Below are 18,623 nucleotides of genomic sequence, written 5' to 3' on the forward strand. Positions count from 1 at the left end.
ATAAGGTACGAGAGGCTGTGCTGTATCGTGAATAAGTAACGGCTGAAGGGCGTTGTTAGGCACGACACGAAGCGGAGTTACTTCAGCCGTTACCACTTCAGCCGTTACTTATTCACGATACAGCACTTGCCTCGAGTACCTTATTGCTTTTATAAAACGGTTGCCACACAATACAAATATTAAAGCCGAAAAATATTTATCTATGCAACTTTCATAAGTAAAATCACTAAAAGCATTCCTTCCGCTGGAAAAAATAGTCCCTGACCGTAAACAGCAACAGAAGTTACATTATTTCGCCAATAGATGGCGGCAAAGACTGTCTTATGAATGAGTCAGTCGGTAGAGAAGACTTTTATATTGAAAAGACTCAAACTTGTTTTCACCGAGAAGGAAGACGCAACTGAGAGATGACTAACGTTATAGGCACAGGAAAACCATTAACGGTTAACAGTTAAAAGGACAAGATGTCGCAGCGGACATTCAAACGGATTATTTTATTATGAATATAGGACTGACCTGAAGGAAAATCCAATATCTACTGTGAATGCAGGTAACTTTACACTCGCTTTCTCGATCTCTCACAATACTCCACTATAGCTTCAATGAACAATATCAATGAGATCACACATGTGTTTAAGTTGCTAAGAGTGGTTGCTAGGGGTGTTGTAGTGATACATAGAACCATTGGGTGAAGCGGTCATAGCCGTGTTTTATCGTGAATAAAGCACAGCTATTGACCAATCAGAATCAAGGATTGGAACTAACTGTTTTATAAATTGTATTGTATTACTGAATTTTGGAAATATTAGCCTCAACTGACATATTATAGGAAAATGTTGGCGTTATTTTGTCACTTATTGGGAGCAGTATGCTAGCTGGAGCCACTTACCTCCAGTCTTTGTGCTAAGCTAGGCTAGCGGTGGGTGCGTCAGACAGAGTTACGGCACTCACGGAGATGAAAAAGGGTATGCATGGACTTATCTAACTCTGGGGGATACGGTGAATAAGCTAAAGCCCCAAAAAGTCAGCATGTTCCTTTAATTCAAGATATTAAACTGCAAAAAGTGAAAGGGTTAGCTGGCTTAAAAGAGTAAAATAGTTTACATTTCTCATGTCATTCCAAACCGGAAAAGACTTTCGTTCATCTTCGGAACTCAAATTAATATATTTTAAGGGGAAAATGAGGGAATAATGCACGACCATTCAAAAATATGACTGGGTTTCTAACGATGCAAAGCAAATGGGTGAAGTGTCCCTTTAAGTTTATCAAGTGACGAGAATACTTCTTGTGCACAAAAATAACGACTTTATTCAACTCTTCATGTTCTTCTGTGTGGGCCTCTGAGTGAGTTCACGTAGTGTAACAGCGCAGCGCGTCTGGGTTGTACGTCAAACGTAGGCTCACTATTGGCCAGCATTACACGCATCACACCCATGACCAGCGCCGGCCAATAGTGAGCCTACGTTCACGGACTTTCAAGCCATTCACACTTTTTCCAGCTCTTCACATCTCTAAATATTATTATTTTTAATGTGATGACCAAAAACATGTCACGAAGCAGGTTGAAGCAGGGAAGGATGCAGGATCTACTTGCAACAGCTTAACTTTATTTTCAAAGAACAACCCAACACTCTAGACAAGAAACAGAACAACCTATAGCGACGACAGACAAGAAACAGAACAACCTATAGCGACGACAGACAAGAAACAGAACAGCCTAGCATCTTTAGTCCAAGAGCTGCTCAGTTCAGCATCGTTCTGTTCACTGGAGGAGATGGCCTGAAAAATAAGTCAATAGAAAAACATGTCAGTGAAAGTAACTGTGCAGAACTGAAGAAACTGATCAGAGATTGTGGAAACAGATTCCTGGTTCAGAGAATGGGAGTTAAGCCCAATTTATACTTCTGCGTCGAGTGTACGCCGTAGTGTACGTCGTAGGGTACGCACGTAGGCGACGCCGTCGTGAGCATTTATACTTCTGCGAATGTCTGTGTTGCTCTGCAGTTACACCGCCGAAACGCTAGTTGGCGCGGGTGGGTTTTAATGTTCCAGTTCCACTGTGTTTACATTCCTCGCGGCTGTTTTGAGTTTAGGTTTCTACGAGCAATGGCGACTGAAGGACAGGAGTCATACAGATGGCTGTATTTCCGCACTTCTTCAAGCAATCTCTCGGTCACTTGGTCTATTTCCATGGCTCTTCACTGATCTTCGGAATTTAAAAATGGCGGGCGGGCGGTGCAGAGTGCAGAAGATCCTTCCGGAAATGCGTACGAGGAAACGCGATGCTATCCAGCCGACCAATCACAGATCTTGCGGTCCGCGTCGCCGCGACGCGTAGTTACATTTTTGAGGAGGTGCGCGTCAGGGTACGGCGAAGGGTACGACGTATGGTACACGTCAATGCGTATGCTACGCCGTACCTTCTACGCGAACCCGACGCAGAAGTATAAATTGGCCTTTAGTAATAATAATAATAATAATAATAAATTTTATTTATAATGCACTTTTCATTCCGAAGAATCTCAAAGTGCTACACAAAAGAACAACAATAATAACTACAGAATACTAAAAACCATAAAAACAATAAAACAATCAGCACATAAAAGCCTTTCTAAATAGAAAGGTCTTCAGTTCTGCCTTGAAAGTGTCCAAGCTGTGTACTTCTCTCAGCTCACTCGGGAGCTGATTCCAAAGCCGCGGTGCAGCTGAACAGAAAGCTCGGTCCCCCATAGTACGAAGTCTAGTGGTCGGGACCTGAAGAAGTAGGTGGCCTGATGATCTGAGAGTGCGGGAGGAGGATTTCAAGGTGATGAGTTCTTGCAGATAAGGTGGTGCATGTCCAGTAATACATTTGTGTGTGTACAGCAGAATTTTGAAGTCGATCCGGAATGAAACAGGGAGCCAGTGGAGTGAGTGTAAGATGGGAGTTATGTGATCAAATTTTCGGACTCTCATGAGGACTCTGGCAGCGCTATTTTGGATGTATTGTAGCTTCTGCATGTTTCTGACAGAAGTCCCAATGAAGAGTCCGTTGCAATAATCCAACCTGGTGGAAATAAAAGCATGGACAAGTTTCTCTGCATCCTGAAGAGTTAAAAGAGGACGTAGTTTAGAGATATTTCGAAGATGGTAGTAGGAGGTTTTGCAAATATATTTAATGTGTTCGTTGAAGGTCAGCTGCGGGTCAAACCTAACCCCTAGGTTTGTAACTGAGGAGGAGAAAGTGATGGCTTGGTCGTCCAAGATGAACTGAGATACGGGAGAGGAGCGGATCTGGTGCGTGGTTCCAACAAGTAATGCCTCAGTTTTACCGGAGTTTAGCTGGAGGAAGTTGCTTTTCATCCATTCCTTTATCTCCAGAAGACATGTGTTAAGCCGCGACAAGGTTGTGGAGGGGCTTGGAGCAGTTTTAATATAAAGTTGCAAATCGTCCGCATAACAGTGGAAGGATAGTCCATGTCTGCTGATGACAGAACCGAGGGGAAGCAGGTATAAAATAAATAGGATAGGGCCAAGAACCGACCCCTGTGGAACACCACATGTAACAGGGAGCAGCCTGGACTCATATTCTCCTAATATAACTCGTTCAGTCCTGCCAGAAAGGTAGGACTGAAACCACTGCAGTGCTGTTCCCGATAGTCCAACTGTATTGTGGAGGCGGTCCCGTAGGATGGCATGGTCAACTGTGTCGAATGCGGCTGTTAGATCGAGTAGAATGAGCAGCGATGGTGATCCTGAATCAGCTGCCATGAGAAGGTCATTTGTCACCCTTAGCAGAGCTGTTTCAGTGCTGTGGGCCGAACGAAAGCCTGACTGAAATACCTCATATAGGTTATTGTGTTCTAGATGGTTTTGAAGCTGAATGGCGACTTCCTTCTCCAGAACCTTTGACAGAAAGGTGAGGTTGGAGATTGGCCTGTAATTTCCCAGGACCTCAGGGTCTAGGGTTGGTTTCTTAAGTATCGGACAAATGACAGCAGCTTTAAGGGCAGGAGGGACAACGCCTGTTTTTAGCGAGAGATTAATAAACTCAGTGATGATTGGGCTGACACTGGGAATGAGTGACTTGAGCAAAACAGTCGGGATGGGATCCAAGATGCAGACGGATGGCTTCATTTTATTGATGGTTTCCTCAACATGGCTCTGCTGAACCTCGGTAAAGTACGGAAGGACTGTCAATCCACCGGACAGGGGGTTGGATAACGGTGGAGACAGTGATAGAGAGCCAGATATTGAAGAGCGGATGTTATTGACTTTAGATCTAAAAAAGTCAATGAAGCTGTTGCATCGCTCCACTGTGGTTTCAGTGGATAAAGATGATTTCGGCTTCAGGAGATTGTTTACTGTAGAAAAAAGCTGTTTAGAATTTCCAGTGTTCTTATTAATGAGGTTGGAATAAAATGTTGAACGTGCACCCTTCAAGGACTTAAGATAAGCCTTTTGATGGTCACGGAATGCAAGATTGTGAACAGTTAGACCAGTCTGTTTACAGCGGCGTTCCAGGATACGGCCCTCAGTTTTCATTTGCCGCAATTCCTGTGTGAACCAGGGGGCAGAGCGTTCAAAGTTGACTTCCCGTGTCCTGACAGGGGCATGGAGGTCAAAAACACTGCTCAATGATGTATTGTAGTGATCCACTAGTCCGTCTACTGTTCTAGAGACTGGGCAGTTAATATTGGATTGAAGGTCTATAGTGAAGGAAGTTGGGTTTATTTGTTTCCAGTTCCGGAAAGATATTTGGCGCTTAGGTCTGATGATGGGCAGTGAGAATGTAAGGGCCATAGAAACCAGCTTGTGATCGGACACACCCAGATCTTTTACCTCCAGGCTGTTTATGGGGGCCGCGTCAGTAATGACAAGATCTAAGGTGTGGCCCTTGGTGTGCGTAGGAGCCTTCACATGTTGCTGGAGACCAAGACAATCAATTAGACTCATAAACTCTGTTGCAAGATGACAGGAGGGTTTATCAATATGGATATTAAAATCACCAAGAATAACAATCCTTGTTGACATGGAACAGAGTGATGTGAGTAAATCATGTATTTCAGGGAGAAATGAAGAGTGTGGTTTGGGGGGACGGTATATGAGAAGCACTGTCATGGAGTATGGAGGTTTACATTTGAAGGCTAAGCATTCCATTGAGGTAAGATCAGGCAGTGGCAGAGGAGAGAGTTTCAGTTCATCCCGATGGATGACGGCCAAACCACCCCCACGTCCAGAGCTGCGTGATTTTTCCATATAGACATAACCCTGGGGGCAAGCTTCATTGAGTACTGAGTGGTCGCCTGTTTTGTGCCAAGTTTCCACTAGGCACATGAAATCTAATCCTCTATCCAAAATATGGTCATGAATAAGAAGGGATTTATTGGTAAGGGATTGTGTGTTGAATAATTCCATAGTGGCAGGAGACAAAGCTGATGGTGAAAGTCTCTGTAAGCTCCGCAGTACACTGAGGTCCACTCCGTGTTTTATATATCTCCCACCGCTAGAGGCTCTCAGGAGCGATGTAGGGTTACTACATACTCCAAGCTCGGCAGTGTTCTGATGACGCCGTTGTAGCGCGACACGCGCAGCTGAAGACCAGATGGAGGGGATCGTCGATGCACCATGCGAAATGTAAACAAAGTCTTTCCGAGCACTTCTGTGGCAGTACCGGGGTCGGCGCAGAAGTCCAAGCTGTCTTATGGCTGTGATGCAAGGTGGAGCAGTGTTCCAGTTGAGACTCAGCAGTTGAGAAATGGAATATTTCAACATCATGCCGGACGCTGGTGGCGTTAGCACAGTGTTTACACCGAAAAGCAACGGCAGCAGGTACGTTGCTAAAGCACCCGGTCAAAAAGTTGTTGCGGTACACAGAGGAAACTTGCAAGGGGCATAAAATAGTCCTAAAAACCACTTTCTTAAAATACAATAAATTAATATAAAAAGTGGAGAAGCGGCGAACAGACAGCGCCAGCGTCCTCTCCCTAGTGTTTTAGCAATTCAGAAAAACTGTAAACACAAATCCAAATTTTCAACTAAACTCACAAAACCATTGACTCTTCTCAAAATCAAACAATGCTTTCAGATCATAAACACACGAGTCAATAAAATAAGCACTACAGATCATCCATTAGACACTACATCAAAAAATGGAGAAAACCGCCTCCAGAACATTACAGAAAATAATAATATTGTATGCAGTAAACACTTTTTGCAATTACATAAAAAGCCTAGTAATTGCAGCTGATAAGGTGAACATGTTGTATTCTGTATGCACTGCAAGTATAGTCTTTTACTGAATATTGAATATTAGGCCTATTGAATGTCTATATATTCAGCACTTGTCACAAATCTCTTAGCATTTTTAAATCTTACCTTAAAGATGAACTGAACTGAAATTTTTTTTTTTTTTATAACGTGTTGTTTACGTGTTGTTTTATTTTGGTTACGTGTTTGAGCCTGTGAGGGACAGGCCAGTAGTACTGACTACCACCACAAGGAGGACGATCAGTTTCAGGCTCCAACTACAGTACAGGATCGTTTGGGGGGAGCGGCGCGCGCTGTATCGATTCGCCTCACTGATCAAGTGCAAAAGAAACTACGAGCATGCAACGCCGTTACGTTGTAAATTACACGAAATAAAAGTAATGCAGGTATGATCCAGATTGTATTTGCAATGTACATAGTCAATTATTAATGGAGCAATAGTGGTTCATGGTGTTATAAGAGGGAAATGTGGTGGGAGGTTGGAGGGCTGTAGTAGCCTGTCATGCACTCTCATTTATTGTATACAAGCACATTATGCATTTTATTAAATAGAGACTGCTTATATATGTCGTGTGCATTTAGAGAAAAATACTAAAACATGGTTGAGGTACTGTGCGTTTTAGAAAGTCAAGGCAGATAAATGGCAAATGTGATTGGACGAATTCATCCAATGGGATCGCTTGTTCAGTTAGCTGCACGCAAAAATGTTAAAATCAAAATACTCCCTGCATCAACAATGTTTCCTGACACGATGAACATCCGCTAGCTTCAGGGTGAGTAGAGAGGGACATTGGATTCTGTTGACAGACCTGCTGCGGTTTAGTTAGCTGCCAGTAAACGCATCAATCTGTGATATCCAACTCGTTTAGCTGCTAGCTCTTTACCTAGGTTGGATCGTTTGGTATCTAGCTTGGTTTTGTGACTCAATTTCAATGAATGCCGAGTGTGTCAGTCTCAGTTTTGTTGAACGCTATAAAGCCTGGTTTCCTTGTCAAAGGTAACGTTAGCCTGTGAAAATGTATCGTAACCTCAGCTGCCTTAATAATGCGTTTACTAGCAGCTAACTAAACCGCAGCAGGTCTGTCAACAGAATCCAATGTCCCTCTCTACTCACCCTGAAGCTAGCTGATGTTCATCGTGTCAGGAAACATTGTTGATGCAGGGAGTATTTTGATTTTAAAGGAGAACTTGGTAACTTTTTTAACTTAATAAAACTGTCTAGAAATCATTTGGATGGTTAAACAACCTGTTCTGGTGATATTGGTGACTTTCCCCGCTCCCCCCAGCGTTCCCAGGCGGAAAACCAACCTTGCAACTTGCGCACTGCCGTCCCGGCAAAGTGAAATTGGAAGTCTCGTGAGAAGCGAGAACTAGAACGAGAACGAGCGCGAAACACAAATTGCTTTACGGCAATTCGACATAAACACACACGCATGTATGATGTATTACTAGATTACCCACCTCGGTAGACATAGCTCCACACGATACAGTTGGCTTGCTCCGATCAAAACAAACGCACATGAGCAGCGGTAGAGAGGGGGAGGAGGCCGCCGCAAGTGAGTTTTTTACGACTGTGTTGTGAAATATACGCCCCCCCACAGCTGTAGGGGGAGCTCGTGGGGAAAACATGCGACCAACAAAAGGGAAAATCAGCGAAGAAGTGACTAGAGTTCGCTAGAGTTACAGAGTTCTCCTTTAACATTTTTGCGTGCAGCTAACTGAACAAGCGATCCCATTGGATGAATTCGTCCAATCACATTTGCCATTCATCTGCCTTGACTTTCTAAAACGCACAGTACCTCAACCATGTTTTAGTATTTTTCTCTAAATGCACACGACATATATAAGCAGTCTCTATTTAATAAAATGCATAATGTGCTTGTATACAATAAATGAGAGTGCATGACAGGCTACTACAGCCCTCCAACCTCCCACCACATTTCCCTCTTATAACACCATGAACCACTATTGCTCCATTAATAATTGACTATGTACATTGCAAATACAATCTGGATCATACCTGCATTACTTTTATTTCGTGTAATTTACAACGTAACGGCGTTGCATGCTCGTAGTTTCTTTTGCACTTGATCAGTGAGGCGAATCGATACAGCGCGCGCCGCTCCCCCCAAACGATCCTGTACTGTAGTTGGAGCCTGAAACTGATCGTCCTCCTTGTGGTGGTAGTCAGTACTACTGGCCTGTCCCTCACGGGCTCAAACACGTAACCAAAATGAGTCATTTTCGTGTGTATAGGACCTGCAGTTGCAGCTGCCATATACCTTCGCAGGTCCTACCATTCCAGTGACGTCATCAGAATTGCCAGCGTTCTTATACTAACAAACGCAATTTTTGTGTTGCTTTAAAAAAAAGCTATATTGATATTTTTAATAATTTTTTTTAGTGTAATTTACTTTTAATTGTCATAAACAACACGTTATAAAAATTTTTTTTTTTCAGTTCAGTTCATCTTTAAAACAAATTTTTTAGGGTAGCTTGTAATTGAATATTTGCATAAATCTTTCATTGTCCACATTTGATTATTGCAATGGCTGATTTAGAAATGTATGTGCGGTGTATTATTAAAGTTAAATAAAGTAGAGACTATTATTAACAAACCGGGAATTGCTGTGGATCCTCTCATGTCTTTTCAGATGTTCTGACTGATTGAATCTCTGGTCACAGTGTGGACACTTGTAAGGTTTTTCTCCAGTGTGGATCCTCTCATGTGTTTTCAGAGATGATGAGTGACTGAATCTCTGGTCACAGTGTGGACACTTGTAAGGTTTTTCTCCAGTGTGGATCCTCTCATGTGATTTCAGAGATGATGACTGACTGAATCTCTGGTCACAGTGTGGACACTTGTAAGGTTTTTCTCCAGTGTGGATCCTCTCATGTGATTTCAGAGATGATGAGTGACTGAATCTCTGGTCACAGTGTGGACACTTGTAAGGTTTTTCTCCAGTGTGGATCCTCTCATGTGTTTTCAGAGATGATGATCGACTGAATCTCTGGTCACAGTGTGAACACTTGTAAGGTTTTTCTCCAGTGTGAATTCTCTGGTGCCGTTTTAAACAGTTCGCTGAAATGAAAGTCTTCTCACACTCAAAGCACATGTACTCTCTTACACCAGTGTGAATTTTCTCATGTTCATGTAAACTTTGCCGCTGTGAAAAACTCTTTCCACACACAGAACATGAATACGGCTTCTCCTTCGTGTGAACTCTCAGGTGTTTCTTCAGGTCTGATGCACAGAGAAATGTTTTGCTGCATTGATCACATGAGAACGGCTTCTCTCCGGTGTGGATCCTCATGTGAACCTTAAGACTTTGTTTGCGTGTGAAACTGTTTCCACACTGATCACATGTGAACGGCTTCTCTCCGGTGTGGATCCTCATGTGACGGTCAACATTTTTTTTGCATGTGAAACTGTTTCCACACTGATCACATGTGAACGGCTTCTCTCCGGTGTGGATCATCATGTGACGCTCAAGACTTGGTTTGGTTGTTAAACTCTTTCCACACTGAGTGCAGGTGAAAGATTTCTTGGCTCGTTTCTTTAAAAATATATTTTTAGTCTTTGAGCGTTTGACATGATGTTCCTCCTCCACTTCACTCAGTTCTTCTCTCTCCTCGCTCTCTTCCATCAGGTCTGACATGAAAGAAACAAATATTACATTTAATTTTCAGTACATCAAAATAATTAAAAGAGAAATATAAAGTGAAAGGACATGAAGGTGAGCCCTGATGTAATAGTAGAAAGTAGACAACTGTTATAAAATATTATAATTTGATGCCTTTTTATAAATTGATTATATGTCATTGAAACTTTCCATGAACGAGGTAAATTTATCTTCCAATTATTATTTTTAAAACATTATAGACACGAATCCCATGTTTTTTTAGCTAGACCTATTAAATATATTTGATCAATGACACAATTATCTAACATGATATTAACATTAAAATATACAATACTGCCATATTTTGACACCAACTTTGAGATTTATATTTATTTTACTAAAAACATTTTAATTATTAATGGCCGTTCACACTAGACTTTTCCTTGCACTGACTTCCATTCATGCGCATGTGAATGTGGGACACCAGAAACACAAGCTCAAGTGAATTACCCTGTGAGAAATAACACACACGTTTAGTATTCAAGTGGAGTGGATTGTATATTTTTTATATTTGAATTATTATTATTTGTTATATGTTAAATGTATGTTTGTAAAAAAGCTGCCGCAGAGTCAGTGGTGGGTAGTAACGAAGTACATTTACTTCATTAAATTTACTTGAGTATTTTTCTGAAAAAAGTAAGTAGCGTAGATTTAAATGTGGGTACTTTTACTTTAACTCGAGTACATTTCTAATGAAAAAACGGTACTTTTACTTTGTTACGTTGGGCGACGTTCCTCTCATTACTTTATTTGAATGCAATACATGTTGTTAAATGCGTAGTTTATTCCAAGCGCGCTGTATCTTTTTTCTGGGCATGAGCGATGCTCAATTCACAAATGAATCACTCTTAGTCGATTCTCTGTTCAAACACTTCATCAAACAAGTTGGCAGATCTGTCTAAATCAGTTCGCCAATCAGTTTGAATGATTTGTTCAGTTTCCTTCACACACTGAATTGTCAGAAGCAGTTTCACACTCGGAGTCGTAACAGGAAGGTTTAAGAGCATCAAGAGCGTTGGATGAAGTGGCCGTGGACCTACAGTAGTGAAAGCAAATCTGCAAATGCTTCATATTGTATGCCAGCGATGAAGATCTTTATTAGTTGAACATCTTCGTAAGCTGTCTGTGAATGACGATACATTCGATTTAATTTCGCTCAGGACATATACCCTTAATTTATACATTAAATTAGCTACCATTGTTCACAGTTTATGAAATGTATACATTAAATTAGCCATTGTTCACAGTTTATGAAATGAACACCGGCCATCCCGCCGTAATGTGTGTGTATTGCGCAGTGGCGTGTAGGGCTGTACCCGAATAATCGAATATTCGAATATTCTTTCTGTGGGTTGGTATTCGATTTGAAAATTTGACATTCGAATATTCTTTTTTTTTTTTTTTTTTTGCACACCTGGGATCCCCCGCGAAACAGTTCTCATTCGCGCTTGAATAAGGCCGGCGACACACTAGCTGAGCGTCTGCGTGGCGTGTCCGTTTTTTTTTTCGGCTCCCATGTTAACAGGTTGGAGTTTGCATGCATTCTAGAAATAGAACCGACGTCTATGTTCCAGCAACGGGAGTGTTCTCTGGCTAGAGCGCAGAACAGCGGCGTTTGTATGGACCGAAGTTCATGCCTGAGCTTGTGTTTTGGGTTAAGCTGCGTTGCTTTGACATTGTGGAAAATAGAATAGGCTAATATAAACAAAAAGTATTAGCCTTTTTACCCGTTATTATCAATCTAAATTAATCTCGTTTTTAATTTAACTTAATTTCGTTTTTCTTTATTTAAATTTAGTTTTTTCTTTATTTAAATTTAGTTTTTTCTTTATTTAAATTTAGTTTTTCTTTATTTAAATTACGTTTTACTTTATTTAAAATTCGTTTTTCTTTATTTAAAATTCGTTTTTTCTTTATTTAAATTTCGTTTTTCTTTATTTAAATTTAGTTTTTTCTTTATTTAAATTTAGTTTTTCTTTATTTAAATTTAGTTTTTTCTTTATTTAAATTTCGTTTTTCTTTATTTAAATTTCGTTTTTCTTTATTTCAATCTACCCTTTACCGTGTCAGTAATTTGTTAGTCAGAAAAATATTAGATTACCTTAAAAGTATTTCTTAATTTAACAGACCTGTGTGTGTGCCTTTTATATCACTAGTATAGTGTCCGTTCTCGGAGCATATAAGCCCTGCCCGCGCCGCTTCCCGCTCGCTGTAGTTTACTAAAAGTTTATTATTCTGAATGTGTTGCGTGTCACGTCTCGCGTGTCCATCCGCGTGTTGCACCAAATGAGACACTGCACTCCCTTGTGAAGTCGATTGGATGAACGGTTCTCGAAATAATCAAAATGCAAACGGACATACAGACACATCGAGATTCCTGCCTTTATTAGAGAGAAGAATATTTTCAGCACCCTCTCTCCGAAGCTTCGAATATTCGATGTTCATTACTACCGAAGCTTCGAAGCTCAAAAAATGGTATTCGGACCAGCCCTAGTGGCGTGCGAAATCGTCTTGAAAACGAACGCCTTTGCCTGCCTTAGGCAGTGTGTCCACCAAACCGCTTTTAGCCAGCTGAAAACGCCTAGCGCTCTGCTGAAAACGCCTAGCGCTCTGCTGAAAACGCCTAGCGCTCTGCTGAAAACGCCTAGCGCTCTGCTGAAAACGCCTAGCGCTCTGCTGAAAACGCCTAGCTATGGGCGCTTGAGAGCGTTTTGGCAGAGCAGCATTTGTTTTTTTCCAGTTGAGACGCTTTGCTTGTTATGATACGGAATATCCGCGAAAGTGTTACTAGTATCTCATTTCACACATATTTTGTTTGTATTATAAAGTATTTGCTCTGGCTCTAGTTTGAAATTATTTTGCTCCGTTATTATGCTTGTTGTTGTCATCGGTTGACGCTACAAGCAGAATGTGGCGATTGGTCGGTGTGGTATTAGTCCCGCCCCTCCTCCACTGTAATTGGAAGGCTGGGTAAAAAGTGACAGTGATGAGCGCTGCATTTTACCCAAAGCTGAACATTCTTCAACTCTCGGCGACCTGTAAAAAACGCTCTCAGCGCTTCAGCATGTAAAAAAAAAACACTCAGCACCTCGTTACGCTCATGGCGTTTTAAAAAAACACGGGAAAACAATTGGAAACATACGCCAGACGCATAAAACAATGCTTTGGTGAACACAGGGCCTTAGACACAGTTAACCAGTTTAAACATGCTTGCAGAAATATACATTTGATTGCATGTTTTGGAGAACAGACGGAAGAAGATCCGTCGATGTGCATTTGATCGTTGTTTGTGTTCAGATGTTCAGGAACATACAGTAGTTGTATGTATAGGAACATACATAGGCCTATATATGATCCGAAGTAACTAGTAACTAGCTACTTGTGCACAAAGAAATTTTTTTTATAAAGAGCTCATGCTCACCAAAGCTGAATTTGTTTGATCAAAAATTTGTTAAATATATTTCAAAATGTAATTTATTCCTGTGATGTCAAAGCTGAATTTTCAATTTTCAAAATCATTACTTCAGTGTCACATGATCCTTCAGAAATATGAAAACAATGTGCTGCTTAATATTTTGGAAACTATGATACATTTTTCATGATTCTTTGATGAATAAAAATGTCAAAAGAACAGCATTTATTTGAAACATAAATCTTTTGTAACATTACACATGTTTTAAGGTCATTTTTGATCACTTTAATGCATCCTTACTGAAAAAAAATCAGACATCCCAAGTCTCCCGGAAGTTCCGGGAGTCTCCCGCATATTGCTAGCGGCTCCCTGATGCCCGCAAATTAGTTAAAATCTCCCGGAATCTAGAGCGAGCGAGCAAGAGCGCGCATGCGAGACAGAGACTGTTCCAAACCGTGTAGCGTGCGCACGGCAGAGAGGGAGAGGGAGCGAGAGACCTTGCGTGTGTGTGCTAGTGTGCCTCATCATGAAGCGCATGTAAGATAGAGAGCATCTGATTGGCCTGTTTCGGTAAATCAACCAATCAATTGTCAGTGTGGGCAGGCTTTTATCTCTTCACCCGAACCGAATTAATCAGTTCAGTGTATCTAGACACAGGAGCGCCATGGCAGAGGGAGAGTGCCACAAAAAATGAAAGTATAAGACACATTTTACGCCAGACTACACGAAAGTCTGCTTGCTGCTGTCACGGGGTGAAGAGACCAGTGTCCTGGAGGGTGATCCTCGTTCCGATGCGGGACAACAGGTCATCAAACTGATCGCGGGACAGGCGGAAGTACAGCTGAAAGGGGCCGTCATCCAGGCGCAGCTCCTGGAGCAAGTGGTGAAACTCGCCAAACTGGGTACGCCTCCGGAGGGTCTGGTGGACCCAAGTACGACGACGATTACCCCTACGCCGCGGTGACTCTCTCGTTGAATGCCCGATCAACATCAGCCGTCTTGCAAACAGAACACCGCCTAGCACTTGCCCCTCCCAGAAGAAGCGGATTTCGCCTCGAACACGCATCTATTCGCTTCAAACGCTCGTCCAATTCGCTTTGGATGCGTGAGTAGATTCAAAATGTTCAAGCGTCCAACTAGACGCGATAGAAGCGAATTTGACACTCAATTCCCATTCGGTGTGAACGCAACATTAAAATTGTGACATCATCTGGGCTTTTTCTACAGCATGATGGGAGGATAAGAAAATAATCTCAATCCATAGATTGACTGCATTCATCAACCCTGTTACCAAAGTTACTGTAAGAAGAATCTCTATGAACTATGAAAAACTTGTATGAAATTTGTCAAATACAACTATCAGTAACTTGATGTTTACTGTTTATTTTTACACCGTGTCCTAACCAGACGCGACGCGACAAGATTCCAGCGACAAATAATGTGTCTGTCCACACTAGACGCGACACGACTGCGAGATGCACCAAAATCAATCAAAACCCAGAGCCAATCAGAGCCAGAGCCACCCCACCCCCCCTGTTTATAACAGAGAACTCTGCACCAAATTGTAATGTTTCCCACTGGATCTCGCAGAGATGATATTATCAATTCTGGGGCGAAATCAATGGATTTCTTCAAATATTTGGTCTCACCGGCAGGAAAAATGGTCGCAGTCTGGAGCTCTGCATTTCAAGTCAAGTCAAGTCAAGTTTATTTGTATAGCGCTTTTCACAATACAGATTGTATCAAAGCAGCTTCACAGTATTAAATTAAAATAATACAACAAAGTTTGTTTCAAGAGGAATTTATTGATTGATAAAATTAAATTAAATATCCCCAAAATATCCCCAACTGAGCAAGCCAAAGGCAACAGTGGCAAGGAACCGAAAAACTCCATCAAGTGACCTAATGGTGTCCTAAAACTCCATCAGGTGACCTAATGGAGAAAAAAAAAAAACCTTGGGAGAACCCAGGCTCAGTCGGGGGCCAGTTCTCCTCTGGCATTTATGAGCTAGAGGCCGGATTGTAGTTTGAACTGTAGGATTATATGAATGCCTGGCTGAAGAGATGCGACTTTAATCTAGTTTTAAACTGGGAGAGCGAGTCTGAGCAACGAACAGTATCAGGAAGACTATTCCAGAGTTTTGGAGCCAAATGTGAAAATGCTCTCCCTCCTTTGGTGGTTCTGGATATCCTAGGTATGACCAAAAGCCTTGAATTTAGTGATCTTAAAGAGCGCGATGGATTATAGGGTGATAGAAGATCCGTTAAATAGACTGGAGCTAAGCCGTTTAGGGCTTTATAAGTCAGTAGCAATACCTTGTAATTAATACAGAACTTTATAGGTAACCAATGCAGTGATGATAAAATCGGTGTTATATGATCATATTTTCTTGATCTCGTAAGAACTCTAGCGGCGGCATTTCATTGTTTAACTGTTTATCTAAATCTGATGAAGTGCTTGAATGTTTCTTACAAGAATGTTCTTCAGCTTCATGAATGAATGAAGAATAAACACCAACCTTTCTTTGTTCTCTTTGTTCTTGCAGTGGGAGGAGCTTCACTGATGATGTATTCCAACGTGGGAGGAGCTGATCTGCCAAAATCAAATATTTCAATTACTGAGTTTGTTTTTATAATAAATGACACTTCTAAGCATTTATGTCTGTCTATCTATTCATCGTACAGTAACTGATGCCAATTCATTAATTATTTTTATTGCTAATCCTAACATTCTTCTGCTTCTTCATTAAAATACAAGTATCTAGAAATAAAGAAAATAATATAAATAATTCTTCCAAATATAAATAATTATGTTTGATTATTATTCAAATTATTATAATATACTCATAACATTTAATACTTTTTTCAGGATTCTTAGTTAAAGAACAGCATCTTAAAATATATTTTGTACCAATATACCGTTCAAAAGTTTGGGGTCAGTAATTGTCTTTCTTTCTTTTTTTTAAGAAATTCATCATTATATTCAGCAAGGATGTGCCAAATTGATTAAAAGAAAAGTGACAGTAAAGACTTGTGACAAGTGACTTGAAATACTACTTGATTGGTCGGTGTACTATACATAACAAACAGGCTTCAATGAATTATGTAATATTTTAAAATATTTGCCTTTTATTCTACCTTTTATTATTGAAAAAAAAGTTTAAAAAATTGCCGCCGAGCCGTTTAGGCCTAAGCACTGAGAGAACCATATCTGGCTCGAGCATCGGTTCCGAGAAGACTGTGGAATACCTGTACGCTTACACCAGTGCATTTTCATTTTAAAACGCATAACCAACGCATAACACACACACACACACTAATCCGGAGTGACTCTTCAGTCAAGTCCGAAGCAAGACAGTCACACGCAAGTGACGTAACCCATAGCAACGCGTTATGGCAACGACACCTCAGACTGACAGAAACGTAAAAATAAACGTAAATTTAGGCAACTTTAATTTTGTACACATTGTCATGTTAATTACAATCAAATGCATTTTGTTTTATTAAAGTGAAGGGGCACCCAAAGCCCCCCCCACCCCTGCACGTAAATGTTTCAGTAGGAAGACGCCAGAAAAGACACACAAGTATCGCTGTGATCGATGAAAACAATACAGAAATGAGCCTGTCACTTAACCAAACTGTATAAAGTGTGTTTGATGGTTGTGTAAATATGATAAATACCGTGAACTTCTCCTCACCTCAGAAGACTCGACTCCGCTCTGACTCGACTGAAACTCAATGACTGAAGAAGAAGCGCGAAATAGCGGTGACGTCATCGACCGCCAACTGTACAGGATGGGCCAAAATACTTTTCATAACGACAAAACATCTAGACATCAACAATAACAAAAAAAAAAATAATAATAACTGGTCTTTATTCCAACTGCTCTCTTTCTGCTGGTTGTGTAAAGCTGTGTTGAGATGTAGATCATTTCAGTTTATTTAGTAGAAACTGTGTTGTTTAAAGTTCATAGTAATTGTTCTGACTTCATGAAGCCTTGATTCCAGTCATGTGTGAGTCATTGTAGAATTAGGGGTACATTTTACGTCTCTATTTTGAATAATAATATACTTTATTACATGGCTTGGTTGAATTCTAATGTAGAATGTGGTGTGTTATTTCTTGATAACAGACGCTGTGAAGTATAACACACCGTTGCCATGAAAAACAGAGTGTTGCTATGGACGCAGGATTCTAACCGTAGAGACGGAACGGACTATTTTCTTTAGCGGAAGCAAAACAATCGTTTTTAAATCAATAAACTCCTTTTTAAATCAATATTTTGTGTCAAATTATTGATTTATTTGGTGGGTAGCCATGTAATAAGCGGGATAATGTAGAGCGAGGCGGTTGTTATAGTGAATACAACCCCTTCCTTCAGGCTGATTCAAGCTCCGCGTCGGGGTCCCGATCAGCCTGTCAGGGTTGTATTCGCTATAACAACCGCCTCGGTCTACATTATCCCTTACATATATTACAATATCATTTAAAATAATACTTTATGTATATTTAGGGACATTTTTTAGAAAATATTCTTTATTGAAATATTCTAATATGACTCCCACTCCACCTATTATTGTCTGTCATTGCCTCCTGATTCATGTATTCAACTTGAACTATCATGTAATAAGTCATATTTTACTTGTATAAACAATTGCATAGAATATTCATATTTTTGTATTTTATGTAATTTAATTGATTAAAAAAATTAGATTTTGTGTCTATAAAACAACATAAAAATCTCCAAAGTATTCATAGAAAAAGCATGTGAACTGTACCAAGTGATGTCACTTCCTCTGGCAGGAAACTCTAGAAGGCAGTGAGGTATGTCATTATTCTTTTCTCATTCATTTGTACAAAATGTTTAGGGTACACCAATAGCAGATTAATTATTTGTCAAATCTGTTATCGTGATAGTAAGAGCCCTAATTTAAATTGTATTGCATTACTGAATTTTCAGAAATATTAGCCTCAACTGACATATATTATGGGAAAATTGTGGCGTTATTTTGTCACTTATTGGGAGCGGTATGCTAGCTGGAGCCGCTTACCTCCAGTCTTTGTGCTAAGCTAGGCTAGCGGTGGGTGCGTCAGACAGAGTTACGGCACTCACGGAGATGAAAAAGGGTATGTATGGACTTATCTAACTCTGGGGGATACGGTGAATAAGCTAAAGTCCCAAAAAGTCGGCGTGTTCCTTTAATTCAAGATATTAATCTGCAAAAGGTTAAAGGGTTAGTTGACTTAAAAGTGTAAAATTGCTGACATTTCTCATGA

General features: G+C 40.6%; 1 protein-coding gene across 1 annotated transcript; it reads right to left on the bottom strand.

Moving 5' to 3' along the window:
- Positions 1-1,711: 1,711 nt before the first annotated feature.
- On the bottom strand, positions 1,712-17,057 carry LOC309491248 (uncharacterized protein). Its single transcript, XM_082160733.1, has 4 exons — positions 17,044-17,057; positions 15,865-15,938; positions 8,870-9,902; positions 1,712-1,780 (listed from the first exon to the last, which is right to left on the bottom strand). Exons 3-4 carry the CDS (start codon positions 9,895-9,897, stop codon positions 1,744-1,746), a joined length of 1,065 nt encoding a protein of 354 aa, XP_082016859.1. The 5' UTR covers positions 9,898-9,902; positions 15,865-15,938; positions 17,044-17,057; the 3' UTR covers positions 1,712-1,743.
- Between the last annotated feature and the right edge of the window lie 1,566 nt (positions 17,058-18,623).

Source organism: Leuciscus leuciscus (assembly GCF_965113295.1).
Source record: "Leuciscus leuciscus genome assembly, chromosome: 25".
In the NCBI taxonomy this organism is placed as follows: Eukaryota; Metazoa; Chordata; class Actinopteri; order Cypriniformes; family Leuciscidae; genus Leuciscus; species Leuciscus leuciscus.

What these genes read in the sequence shown, in the direction of transcription:
- LOC309491248 (XM_082160733.1), bottom strand. Translation starts at nt 9,897, where the DNA reads ATGGAAGAGAGCGAGGAGAGAGAAGAACTGAGTGAAGTGGAGGAGGAA. An exon ending in AGGATCCACAGCAATTCCCG is followed by an intron (nt 1,781 to 8,869) that starts GTTTGTTAATAA and finishes CTTATTTTTCAG; the next exon opens with GCCATCTCCTCCAGTGAACA.